Consider the following 15,155-nt stretch of genomic DNA (forward strand, 5'->3'; position numbering starts at 1 on the left):
GGGAACGATGAAAGAAAACGTCATATGATAAAAAGAATCTGTCATTCGTTTCCCTTCATGTTAGATTTATGATACTCGTTTAGAATTTTTTATTTTTGCTCGCCAGAGGCTCGCAAAAATAAAAAATTCAAAACTCGTATCATAAATCTAATATGAAGGGAAACTCATGACAGATCCTCTATATATGTAATATAAACATAATGTTATAAAATACTAGATGAGATATAAAACATGATGTTATATGATACTAGATGTGATATAAACATGATGTTATATAATACTAGAGGTGATATAAAATATGATGTTATATAATACTAGATGTGATATAAACAATGATGTAATATAATACTAGATGTGATATAAACATGATGTTATATAATACTAGATGTGATATAAAACATGATGTTATATAATACTAGACGTGATATAAACATGTTATATAATGCTAGATGTGATATAAAAATGATGTTATATAATACTAGATGTGATATAAACATGATGTTATATAATATTAGATGTGATATAAGCATAATGTTATATAATATTAGATGTGATATAAACATGATGTTATATATAGAGGATCTGTCATGAGTTTCCCTTCATATTAGATTTATGATACGAGTTTTGAATTTTTTATTTTTGCGAGCCTCTGGCGAGCAAAAATAAAAAATTCTAAACGAGTATCATAAATCTAACATGAAGGGAAACGAATGACAGATTCTTTTTATCATATGACGTTTTCTTTCATCGTTCCCCATCAAAAACTGATTTTCTCTTTTGCCTTGAATCGTCACATCTCAACCAAATCACCCGAACCTTCGAAGTAGGTCAATTATACCGACGAGAGAAGAAATAGTTCTAACACAACCGACTCTTGAAAAGGATTCATTTTATTAAATACACGTCTCAAAACAAAATTTCAGCATTTTTTCATTTAATCTATAATAGATAAATTGTCCTTGGTGTTTGAAACAATGAGGAAAATATTTTAGTTTGAAAGTTCATGAGCGACTTTTTTTGATGTGACGAAGCCGTGACGTCACTTGGCGCGATAATGGAGGCTTCGTTGTACAAATGTCTATTCGCTGTCGCTGTCGTACAGAACCATTGTACGGCGCCTTTTCACTGCTTTGTGTTTATCCTCGTCCTCGCGGGAGTTTATGGAGATGTGAAATGTTCCACCGTGAATATTCCCACTGAACATCGTGTTGAGACTGCCGTGAAAAGCGACTTTGGATGCCGATTTGTTGGCAGTATTGTTTGTTTTGACATTACACGTGTTTGTCGACGACAGTGTCAGCATGTTATTCTGAGTAACCGTTGAAGGCAAGTTGTAACAAACTAGATTCTACATTGCCGTTTTTCATGAGGATTTTATTAAATAATGTTATTATTTGTTAATTTGAAAAGAATCTAGACTAGATATGTCTCATCGGACAACGCAACCGCAATTTTCTATCGGAGTTGAAATATGTTACTAGGGGTCATAAAATAGATGTTTGCCAGGCCTAATTTAACATCTTATAGTATAAATATAATTAAAAAACTTAGGATGTTTACATCTTGGATTTTATCTTTGATTGTACAATATGTTATGTTAATAGACCAATTTGTCGTTCAGTTGATTTTTTTTCAAAGTTTACAAGCACTAGTCGCCATTTTTACGAGTCGTAGTAAAAAGAAGTAGGTCGTTCCCACGCGTATGAATACAGTTCTCACGGAACCAGCCAATCAGCGTAGCGAAAGGTGTTATTACACTAGTGTCATAAAGAAAATTTATGTGATGGGTTTATGACACCGTATATAACGGTAGTCATATGATAAAGTATTATATAACATGTTTTATTATATCACATCTTGTATTATATAACATCATGTTTTATATTACATCTAGTATTATATAACATCATGTTTTATATTACATTTTGTATTATATAACATTATTTTTATATCACATGTTTGATATCACATCTAGTATTATATAACATCATGTTTATATCACATCTAGTATTATATGACATTTTATATTACATCTAGTATTATATAATATCATGTTTTATATCACATCTAGTATAATATAACATTATGTTTATATCACATCTAGTATTATATGACATTTTATATTACATCTAGTATTATATAACATCATGTTTATATCACATCTAGTATTATATGACATTTTATATTACATCTAGTATTATATAACATCATGTTTATATCACATCTAGTATTATATGACATTTTATATCACATCTAGTATTATATACTAGGAACATAATGTTTTGGATCACATCATTCTTTACTATGACAAAAGACACAATATGTTATAAGTGAAACTGATGATCAGGAAAACAAGATATAAATACTATTACCTCCACAACTTTGTAGATCACATAGCTTGGCTGAATTATTAGGGTAACTGAATAGATGATCGTCAAAATCTTGTTTTCTTGACGTACCTGGAAAAGATGCCACAATTAATACACACAACAGTTTATATACAACCTTTGTTGCCAGAACGGAAAAGTTTAGCACAGTATTTATCATTAAATAGCCCCTCTCCTACTGTAAAGTTTAGTACAGTATTTATCATTAAATAGCCCCCTCCCCTACTGTAAAGTTTAGTACAGTATTTATCATTAAATAGCCCCCTCTCCTACTGTAAAGTTTAGTACAGTATTTATCAGTAAACACCCCCCTCTCCTACTGTAAAGTGTAGTACAGTATTTATCATTAAATAGCCCCCTCCCCTACTGTAAAGTTTAGTACAGTATTTATCATTACATAGCCCCCTCTCCTACTGTAAAGTTTAGTACAGTATTTATCATTAAATAGCCCCCTCCCTACTGTAAAGTTTAGTACAGTATTTATCATTAAATATCCCCCTCCTTACTGTAAAGTTTAGTACAGTATTTATCAATAAATAGCCCCCTCTCCTACTCTAAAGTCTAGTACAGTATTTATCATTAAATAGCCCCCTCTCCTACTGTAAAGTTTAGTACAGTATTTATCATTAAATAGCCCCCTCTCCTACTGTAAAGTTTAGTACAGTATTTATCAGTAAATACCCCCCTCTCCTACTGTAAAGTTTAGTACAGTAGTTATCATTAAATAGCCCCCTCCCCTACTGTAAAGTTTAGTACAGTATTTATCAGTAAATACCCCCCTCTCCTACTGTAAAGTTTAGTACAGTATTTATCAGTAAATAGCCCTCTCTCCTACTGTAAAGTTTAGTACAGTATTTATCATTAAATAGCCCCCTCTCCTACTGTAAAGTTTAGTACAGTATTTATCATTACATAGCCCCCTCTCCTACTGTAAAGTTTAGTACAGTATTTATCATTAAATAGCCCCCTCTCCTACTGTAAAGTTTAGTACAGTATTTATCATTAAATAGCCCCCTCTCCTACTGTAAAGTTTAGTACAGTATTTATCATTAAATAGCCCCCTCTCCTAATGTAAAGTTTAGTACAGTATTTATCAGTAAATACCCCCCTCTCCTACTGTAAAGTTTAGTACAGTATTTATCATTAAATAGCCCCCTCTCCTACTGTAAAACTTAGTACAGTATTTATCATTAAATAGCCCCCTCTCCTACTGTAAAGTTTAGTACAGTATTTATCAGTAAATACCCCCCTCTCCTACTGTAAAGTTTAGTACAGTATTTATCATTAAATAGCCCCCTCTCCTACTGTAAAGTTTAGCACAGTATTTATCATTAAATAGCCCCCTCCCTACTGTAAAGTTTAGTACAGTATTTATCATTAAATAGCCCTCTCCCCTACTGTAAAGTTTAGTACAGTATTTATCATTAAATATCCCCCTCCCTACTGTAAAGTTTAGTAAGTATTTATCATTAAATAGCCCCCTCTCCTACTGTAAAGTTTAGTACAGTATTTATCATTAACTAGCCCCCTCTCCTACTGTAAAGTTTAGTACAGTATTTATCATTAAATATCCCCCTCCCCTAATGTAAAGTTTAGTACAGTATTTATCATTAAATACCCCCCTCTCCTACTGTAAAGTTTAGTACAGTATTTATCATTAAATATCCCCCTCCCTACTTTAAAGTTTAGTACAGTATTAATCATTAAATAGCCCCCTCCCCTACTGTAAAGTTTAGTACAGTATTCATCATTAAATAGCCCCCTCTCCTACTGTAAAGTTTAGTACAGTATTTATCAGTAAATACCCCCCTCTCCTACTGTAAAGTTTAGTACAGTATTTATCATTAAATAGCCCCCTCTCCTACGGTAAAGTTTAGTACAGTATTTATCAGTAAATACCCCCCTCTCCTACTGTAAAGTTTAGTACAGTATTTATCATTAAATACCCCCCTCTCCTACTGTAAAGTTTAGTACAGTATTTATCATTAAATAGCCCCCTCTCCTACTGTAAAGTTTAGTACAGTATTTATAAGTAAATACCCCCCTCTCCTACTGTAAAGTTTAGTACAGTATTTATCATTAAATATCCCCCTCTCCTACTGTAAAGTTTAGTACAGTATTTATCATTAAATAGCCCCCTCTCTACTGTAAAGTTTAGTACAGTATTTATCATTAAATACCCCCCCTCTCCTACTGTAAAGTTTAGTACAGTATTTATCATTAAATATCCCCCTCTCCTATTGTAAAGTTTAGTACAGTATTTATCAGTAAATACCCCCCTCTCCTACTGTAAAGTTTAGCACAGTATTTTTCATTTAATAGCCCCTCCCTTACTGTAAAGTTTAGTACAGTATTTATCAGTAAATATCCCCCTCTCCTACTGTAAAGTTTAGTACAGTATTTATCATTAAATAGCCCCCTGTCCTACTGTAAAGTTTAGTACAGTATTTTTCATTTAATAGCCCCTCCCTTACTGTAAAGTTTAGTACAGTATTTATCATTAAATATCCCCCTCTCCTACTGTAAAGTTTAGTACAGTATTTATCAGTAAATATCCCCCTCTCCTACTGTAAAGTTTAGTACAGTATTTATCATTAAATACCCCCCTCTCCTACTGTAAAGTTTAGTACAGTATTTATCATTAAATAGCCCCTCTCCTACTGTAAAGTTTAATACAGTATTTATCATTAAATAGCCCCTCCCTACTGTAAAGTTTAGCACAGTATTTATCATTAAATAGCCCCCTCCTTACTGTAAAGTTTAATACAGTATTTATCATTGAATAGCCCCTCCCTACTGTAAAGTTTAGTACAGTATAGTATTCATCATTAAATATCCCCCTCCTTACTGTAAAGTTTAATACAGTATTTATCATTAAATATCCCCCTCCTTACTGTAAAGTTTAATACAGTATTTATCATTAAATAGCCCCTCCCTACTGTAAAGTTTAGTACAGTATTTATCATTAAATAGCCCCCTCTCCTACTGTAAAGTTTAGTACAGTATTTATCATTAAATATCTCCCTCCTTACTGTAAAGTTTAATACAGTATTTATCATTAAATATCCCCCTCCTTACTGTTAAGTTTAATACAGTATTTATCATTAAATATCCCCCTCCTTACTGTAAAGTTTAATACAGTATTTATCATCTAATAGATTCAAAATGAAATAAGCACATACAACCAGTCTGGTATCCCATAATGAAATATGCACAAATAAGGATCAATGTGACATACATATGGAAAATCAGAAAGATCTCTTGAGTACTTTCTGAGAAATAATTTTAAAAAGAATCGTTTGCAGAGGGGCGTATGAACGGACAGACCACAGCCGCAGGGCGTCTGATGATGGTGGACTAAATATAGACCAACTGACGGAACAATGAACATTATTACCAGGTATTTTTTATTTTTAGAGAACAGAATGAAGATGTAAGACGATATACATGGAGGAAAAGCAACCCACTCAAACAGGGCCGATTAGACTTCTTTTTGATTTCTGAAAACTTAATTTCTAGTACTGAAAAATCCAAAATAGAACCAGGTTATAGATCTGACCACTCTTTTCCAACATTAGCTTTGAAACTAAACGAATTTTTCCCTGGTAAAGGAATTTGGAAATTTAATAATAGTTTATTACAAGAACAAGATTATTTAGATATGGTTAAAACCTGTATAGCTGAGACAAAAGAACAATACTGTACTCCAGTTTATAATTTACATAATTTGATGGATATTCCTGACAGTGAGATTGAGTTTGTTATTGATGATCAACTATTCCTAGAAACTTTACTTTTGCAAATTAGAGGCAAAACAATCTCTTTTTCTTCATTTAGGAAGAAACAACAAAATATTAGGGAAGACAATCTAAGAAAAATAATTCAGGAAATTGAGGAACAAGATGATATAGACACAGTAGAGTTAGAAGTTAAAAAAAGAGAACTACAGGAAATTAGGGATAAGACAAGAGATCCCAGAGGGATCTTGGCGCCCACCATTGAATGATCTTCATAGGTTCCATGTCAGATTGATCTTTTCTCTACTTTTCCCTTCATTTTACTAATCTGTGCAAATTTAGACATCCCTCCAGTACTTTTCAAACAAGGGAATCCTAGCTATATAAGAAATTTGAGATTTAACGATAATGGCTGTTTGTTTGCCAGGTTGTTTTCCGGACAGACTGGTCCAAAAATGCAATGCAAGTGACCAAGAGGAACCTACTTATGAAATTTGAGAAAGATCCATTCAGTACTTTCTCAGAAATAGCGATAATAAACTTCAATTGTCAAAATCCAAGATGGCTGCCTGTCGGCCATGTTGTTTTCAGATTGGTTTCAAAACGCAATATGCATAACTAGGCACCAAGGGAAACTTACATATGAAATTTCAGAAAGATCCCTTCAGTACTTTCTCAGAAATAGCGATAATAAACTTCAATTGTCAAAATCCAAGATGGCTGCCTGTCGGCCATGTTGTTTTCAGATTGGTTTCAAAACGCAATATGCATAACAAGGCACCAAGGGAAACTTACATATGAAATTTCAGAAAGATCCATTCAGTACTTTCTCAGAAATAGTGATAACAAACTTCAATTGTCAAAATCCAAGATGGCTGCCTGTCGGCCATGTTGTTTTCAGATTGGTCTCAAAACGCAATATGCATAACTAGGCACCAAGGGAAACCTACATATGAAATTTGAGAAAGATCCCTTCAGTACTTTCTCAGAAATAGTGATAACAAACTTCAATTGTCAAAATCCAAGATGGCTGCCTGTCGGCCATGTTGTTTTCAGATTGGTCTCAAATCGCAATATGCATAACTAGGCACCAAGGGAAATCTACATATGAAATTTCAGAAAGATCCCTTCAGTACATTCTCAGAAATAGCGATAACAAACTTCAATTGTCAAAATCCAAGATGGCTGCCTGTCGGCCATGTTGTTTTCAGATTGGTCTCAAATCGCAATATGCATAACTAGGCACCAAGGGGAACCTACATATGAAATTTGAGAAAGATCCCTTCAGTACTTTCTCAAAAACAGAGATAACAAACTTCAATTGTCAAAATCCAAGATGGCTGCCTGTCGGCCATGTTGTTATCCGATTGGTCTCAAAACGCAATATGCATAACTAGGCACCAAGGGGAACCTTCATATGAAATTTGAGAAAGATCCATTCAGTACTTTCTCAGAAATAGCGATAACAAACTTCAATTGTCAAAATCCAAGATGGCTGCCTGTCGGCCATTTTGTTTGCCGATTGGTCTCAAAATGCAATATGCATAACTAGGCACCAAGGGGAACCTACATATGAAATTTGAGAAAGATCCCTTCAGTACTTTCTCAAAAATAGCGATAACAAACTTCAATTGTCAAAATCCAAGATGGCTGCCTGTCGGCCATGTTGTTATCCGATTGGTCTAAAAACGCAATATGCATAACTAGGCACCAAGGGGAACCTTCATATGAAATTTGAGAAAGATCCCTTCAGTACTTTCTCAGAAATAGAGATAACAAATTTCAATTGTCAAAATCCAAGATGGCTGCCTGTCGGCCATTTTGTTTTCCGATTGGTCTAAAAATGCAATATGCATAACTAGGCACCAAGGGGAACCTACATATGAAATTTGAGAAAGATCCTTTCAGTACTTTCTGAGAAATAGCGATAACAAACTTCAATTGTCAAAATCCAAGATGGCTGCCTGTCGGCCATTTTGTTTTCCGATTGGTCTCAAAATGCAATATGCATAACTAGGCACCAAGGGGAACCTACATATGAAATTTGAGAAAGATCCTTTCAGTACTTTCTGAGAAATAGCGATAACAAGAATTGTTTACGGACGGAGGGACGGACGGACGGAGGGACGGAGGGACGGACGGACGGACGGACGGACGACGGACCACGGACGCAGGGCGATTTGAATAGCCCACCATCTGATGATGGTGGGCTAAAAATAAAAGGTAGTTTAGTAAGGTCACGTGCTAAGTGGGTGGAGGAGGGTGAGAAGCCTACTAGATATTTTTTAAATTTAGAGAATAGAAATTTTACATCTAAAATTATACCTAAATTAGAATTAGATAATGGAGATATAGTTACTCAGCAGGCAAATATTTTGGAAGAGGTCAAGAAATTTTATGAAAATTTATACAGTAATAACAATGAAATAGCAGATATAAATTTGAATGAACTTTTAGAATCATATAACATAAATAAAATTAGTAAACAAGAATCTAACAATCTTGAAGGTCCAATCACATTGATAGAAGCTGGCAAAACTTTAAGAAATATGAAAAATAACAAAAGTCCAGGTATAGATGGCTTTACAGTTGAATTTTTTAAGTGCTTTTGGAAATATTTGGGTAATTTCATCGTTCGACCTATAAATTTAGGTTATAAACTCGGATCTCTTTCTATTTCACAACGACGAGGAATTATTTCTTGCATTCCAAAGGGAGATAAACCCAGACATTTTATAAAAAATTGGAGGCCCATTACTTTGTTAAGTGTTGTGTATAAAATAACATCAGGTTCAATAGCAAGTAGAATAAAGACAGTGTTGGATAAAATAATTGATAAAGATCAAACAGGGTTTATAGCAGGTAGATATATAGGGGAAAATACCAGACTAGTCTATGATATAATGCAGTATACAGAAGAAAATGATATTCCAGGTATGTTTTTAATGATCGATTTCGAAAAAGCTTTTGATTCAGTGTCCTGGGAATTTGTTGAAAAAGTATTAATGTATTTTGGCTTAGGAAATAGTTTAATAAACTGGGTTAAAACTTTTAATAATAATTTAAGTGCTACTATTAATCAGGGTGGGAATCTGTCTTCTTTCTTCCAAATTAAAAGAGGCTGTCGTCAAGGCGACCCGATCGCCCCCTATATTTTCATCCTCTGTGCAGAAATACTACTAGCGATAAAACTCAGAAATAATTCAAAAATCAAAGGTATTGATGTTGATAACTGTCCCATACTTTTGTCACAATATGCAGATGATACGTCTCTTGCTCTTGATGGTACAGAACTATCTCTACAGGAATCAATATCCGAACTTAATTTTTATGCAAATATATCTGGATTAAAAATTAATATTTCTAAAACTCAAGTGGTTTGGATAGGTAGTAAAAAGTTTAGTTCTGACAAATTTCTTCCAGATCTGGGTTTACAGTGGGGAAGGGGAAATTTTATACTTTTGGGAATGGAATTCCATATTAATTTACATGAGATTCCAAAGCTCAATTTCGATAAGAAATTAACTAAGCTTAAATCTCTTATTAGATCATGGAACAGGATAATTTTAACGCCAATTGGTATTATTAACATTATTAAATCAATTTTAGTTTCACAATTTAATCATTTATTTATCTCACTACCCAATCCAGATTATAAGTTTATTAGTAAGTTAAATACTATTTTCTTTGAATTTTTATGGAATAGCAAAGTTGACAAAGTTAAAAGAGATGTAATTGTTCAAGACTACATTAATGGTGGTTTAAAAATGATAAATATTAAGGCTTTCATAGACTCTCTTAAGTTAGGTTGGATAAGAAGATTATTTTCTAGCACCTCCAAATGGCAAGCAATTATAAAAACATATGTGAATACTGATATGTTGATACAGTGTGGTTCAGACTATTTACAGCAATGTGAAAAGAAATGTAAAAATTTGTTTTGGATAGATGTTTTGAAAGCATGTAGAAAGTTTGTTACATTAAATGAAGTAAATATAAATATTAATTGTATAAATGCGTATCTGAAGGCACCATTATGGTTTAATGACAAAATTACTATGGACAAAAAGTCTGTTTTTTTCCAAGACTGGTATAAGAAAGGAGTTGTAAATATAAATGATTTGATAAAGGATCATAATGCCGGTACATTTAATACGTTTCAAGATTTTACACAACTGTATCGAATACGGACTAATTTTCTCCAATATCATAGTGTCATTTCAGCTGTAAAAAAGTTCAATCCCAATCCTGTTCTCCCCATGCTGGAAATAACACGTCGATTTATTCCAGTAAACTTTGAATTTTTTTTTAAACATTCCATAGGGTCAAAACACTTTTATAACATTATGATCAGAAATAATATTGTGCCCTCGATATCAGGACATTCAATTTTTGATAGAAGCAATATTTACTGGAGTCAGGTTTTCAAACTTCCGTTTATTGTAACTAATAACACAAAATTCCAATGGTTTCAATATAGAATCAATCACCATATTCTTACAACAAACTCTCTTTTATTTAAAACTCGAATGGTGCCATCGCCTTTGTGTACACTGTGTAACTCAGAGATTGAAACCATTATTCATATTTTATGGGAATGTCAGGAGGTTCAAAATCTTCTTCTTAGCCTTGAAACTCTTTTAGATACACTCCTTATTCCTTTTGGTTTTAATAAAGAATCATTTTCTCACACAAAATGTAAATGGTAAAATTGATAATGAAATTCTCATTGTAATTAAACAGTACATCTATAAAATGCGCTGTCTGCATAAGTCCTTAAATTTAAATGCTTTAATAAATACTATACAGGACTATTTTAATATACAAAGATGTGTAGCTTATAGCAAAGGAGGTATGTATAAGGAGAGTTTTAGAAACGAATGGCTAAAATGGGAAAAATTAATTAGGTTATAGCTTTCATTTCATAATATATTTAACTGACATGTCTCCTAGGCTCTAAAACACTAAACTGGTCAGTAATTTTGCTTTGTTGCTCTGATAATATATTGTGATTTTTCCATCCCCTTTCTCTCCCTTTTATATTTATCTTTCTATTTATGTATGTCAATACTGTCTGTATGTCTGTGTCTCTGTTTAGTCTGTCTGTGTCTTTCTGTCTAAGTAGGTTGGTGTTAGTCTATGTATCTATTTGTCTGTATATGTCTGTCAGTCTTTCTGTATATGTCAGTTTTGTCTGTGTCTCTGTTTAGTCTGTCTGTGTCTTTTTGTCTAAGTAGGTTGGTGTTGTTAGTCTATGTATCTGTCTGTCTGTGTGTATGTCTGTCAGTCTTTCTGTATATGTCTGTGTCTCTGTTTAGTCTGTCTGTATCTTTCTGTCTAAGTAGGTTGGTGTTGGTTTATGTATCTGTCTGTCTGTGTGTATGTCTGTATGTTTGTCTGTACATGGATGAATAGCAGGATAATAGAAACAGAATGTGTGTTTAATATGCATTTTCTTATAGATGTATATATACAATAATATATACAACATGTGTAGTATGTGTGCACTTGTATGGGTGTATTTGAGTTGTAGTAGGTGCGGTATGTGGATATGTTTTCATGTAAGTGCTGTGTGTACATGCAAATGGATGGATATTAAAATAGTACATGTATGTGTAGTAAAGCATGTGTGCTCATTGTCATATACAATAGTTAGTATATGTAGTACATATGAACATGTATATGTGTATAGTATTGTGTACATGTATGTATATGTACTAGAACATTCATGTGTGTGGGAAGGTGTTTGCGTGGGGTGTGTCATTCTCATTCATCAGAGTTACTTCCCTTCGTTTCCTATGTCACTCGGTCAGTACGGTGGTATAGCGTAGCTTGCGTAGCTTAGCAGACTCTGGGGGACGAGAATGGGGGTGTGTATGTGTGTGTGTAAGCTTGTGCGTAGTAAATTATAATAGAAATACACATCAGTGCTGAAAGGTGTGAATGACCATAAAATGTAGATGTCTTGTGTTTGTTGATAATATATGTTTAACTGAATAAAATATAAATTACAAAAAAGAATTATTACCAGGTAATGATATCTACTTCAAATACTACACAACAATGGAGTATTATAAAATAGATATTAATTTGAACACGCCAGGACACTTCATGAAAATCTGTTTATCCATTAATACTGACTGTGTTAATACCGATTAATGAAGGTAGATTATCAGGAATGTAAATCTTACGCCAAGATATCCAATCACAGTACATCCAAGGACGATGACAGTACCAAGGACTATAATGATCAGTTCCAGATCCCCCACAGTCTCACCAGTGGTCAAGATCAGGATCACCATGGAAAGCTGACAAAAACAATTGTTTTTAAAGCTTAGAGCAAATGTAAATGATGACAATGGATCAGCTACAATATAATGATGACGATGGATCAGTTACAATATAATGATGACAATGGATCAGTTACAATATAATGATGACGATGGATCAGTTACAAAATAACAATGACAATGGATCAGTTACAATATAATGATGATGACAATGGATCAGTTACAATATAACGATGACGATGGATCAGTTACAATATAATGATGACGATGGATCAGTCACAATATAATGATGACAATGGATCAGTTACAATATAATGATGACGATGGATCAGTTACAATATAACGATGACAATGGATCAGTTACAATATAATGATGACAATGGATCAGCTACAATATAATGATGACGATGGATCAGTTACAATATAATGATGACGATGGATCAGTTACAATATAATGATGACAATGGATCAGTTACAATATAATGATGACGATAGATCAGTTACAATATAATGATGACAATGGATCAGTTACAATATAATGATGACAATAGATCAGTTACAATATAATGATGACACTGGATCAGCTACAATATAATGATGACAATGGATCAGCTACAATATAATGATGACAATGGATCAGCTACAATATAATGATGACAATGGATCAGTTACAATATAATGATGACAATGGATCAGTTACAATATAACGATGACAATGGATCAGTTACAATATAACGATGACAATGGATCAGCTACAATATAATGATGACACTGGATCAGCTACAATATAATGATGACAATGGATCAGCTACAATATAATGATGACAATGGATCAGTGACAATATAATGATGACAATGGCTCGATTACAATATAATGATGACAATGGATCAGTTACAATATAATGATGACAATGGATCAGTTACAATATAATGATGACACTGGATCAGTTACAATATAATGATGACAATAGATCAGTTACAATATAATGATGACGATGGATCAGTTACAATATAATGATGACAATGGATCAGCTACAATATAATGATGACAATGGATCAGCTACAATATAATGATGACAATGGATCAGTTACAATATAATGATGACACTGGATCAGCTACAATATAATGATGACAATGGATCAGTGACAATATAATGATGACAATGACTCGATTACAATATAATGATGACAATGGATCAGTTACAATATAATGATGACAATGGATCAGTTACAATATAATGATGACACTGGATCAGTTACAATATAATGATGACGATGGATCAGTTACAATATAATGATGACGATGGATCAGTTACAATATAATGATGACAATGGATCAGTTACAATATAATGATGACGATAGATCAGTTACAATATAATGATGACGATGGATCAGTTACAATATAATGATGACAATGGATCAGTTACAATATAATGATGACAATGGATCAGTTACAATATAATGATGACATGATCGTTACAATATAATGATGACACTGGATCAGCTACAATATAATGATGACACTGGATCAGCTACAATATAATGATGACAATGGATCAGCTACAATATAATGATGACAATGGATCAGTTACAATATAATGATGACAATGGATCAGTTACAATATAATGATGACAATGGATCAGTTACAATATAACGATGACAATGGATCAGCTACAATATAACGATGACAATGGATCAGCTACAATATAACGATGACAATGGATCAGTTACAATATAATGATGACAATGGATCAGCTACAATATAATGATGACACTGGATCAGCTACAATATAATGATGACAATGGATCAGCTACAATATAATGATGACAATGGATCAGCTACAAAGTAATGACGACACTGGATCAGCTACAATATAATGATGACAATGGATCAGTGACAATATAATGATGACAATGGCTCGAATACAATATAATGATGACAATGGTTCAGTTACAATATAATGATGACAATGGATCAGTTACAATATAATGATGACGATGGATCAGTTACAATATAATGATGACAATGGATCAGCTACAATATAATGATGACAATGGATCAGCTACAATATAATGATGACAATGGATCAGTTACAATATAATGATGACAATGGATCAGTTACAATATAATGATGACACTGGATCAGCTACAATATAATGATGACAATGGATAAGTGACAATATAATGATGACAATGGCTCGATTACAATATAATGATGACAATGGATCAGTTACAATATAATGATGACAATGGATCAGTTACAATATAATGATGACACTGGATCAGTTACAATATAATGATGACAATGGATCAGTTACAATATAATGATGACGATGGATAAGTTACAATATAATGATGACAATGGATCAGTTACAATATAATGATGACGATGGATCAGTTACAATATAATGATGACAATGGATCAGCTACAATATAATGATGACAATGGATCAGCTACAATATAATGATGACAATGGATCAGCTACAATATAATGATGACAATGGATCAGTAACAATATAATGATGACAATGGATCAGCTACAATATAATGATGACAATGGATCAGCTACAATATAATGATGACAATGGATCAGTTACAATATAATGATGACAATGGATCAGTTACAATATAACGATGACAATGGATCAGTTACAATATAACGATGACAATAGATCAGTTACAATATAATGATGACACTGGATCAGCTACAATATAATGATGACAATGGATCAGTTAC

The 15,155-nt window shown here is 32.9% G+C and overlaps 1 protein-coding gene across 1 annotated transcript in view; it reads right to left on the bottom strand.

The window, feature by feature from the left end:
• Positions 1 to 15,155, bottom strand: part of LOC117345333 — a 60,637-nt gene that overhangs the window by 7,697 nt on the left and 37,785 nt on the right. Inside the window, exons 5-6 of the mRNA XM_033908400.1 lie at positions 12,316 to 12,432; positions 2,373 to 2,459 (exon numbers count right to left, since the gene is read on the bottom strand). Of these exons, the coding sequence (XP_033764291.1) occupies positions 2,373 to 2,459; positions 12,316 to 12,432 (204 nt within the window). The remainder of the gene's footprint in view (positions 1 to 2,372; positions 2,460 to 12,315; positions 12,433 to 15,155) is intronic.

This window comes from Pecten maximus, chromosome 16 (assembly GCF_902652985.1).
Source record: "Pecten maximus chromosome 16, xPecMax1.1, whole genome shotgun sequence".
NCBI lineage: Eukaryota > Metazoa > Mollusca > Bivalvia > Pectinida > Pectinidae > Pecten > Pecten maximus.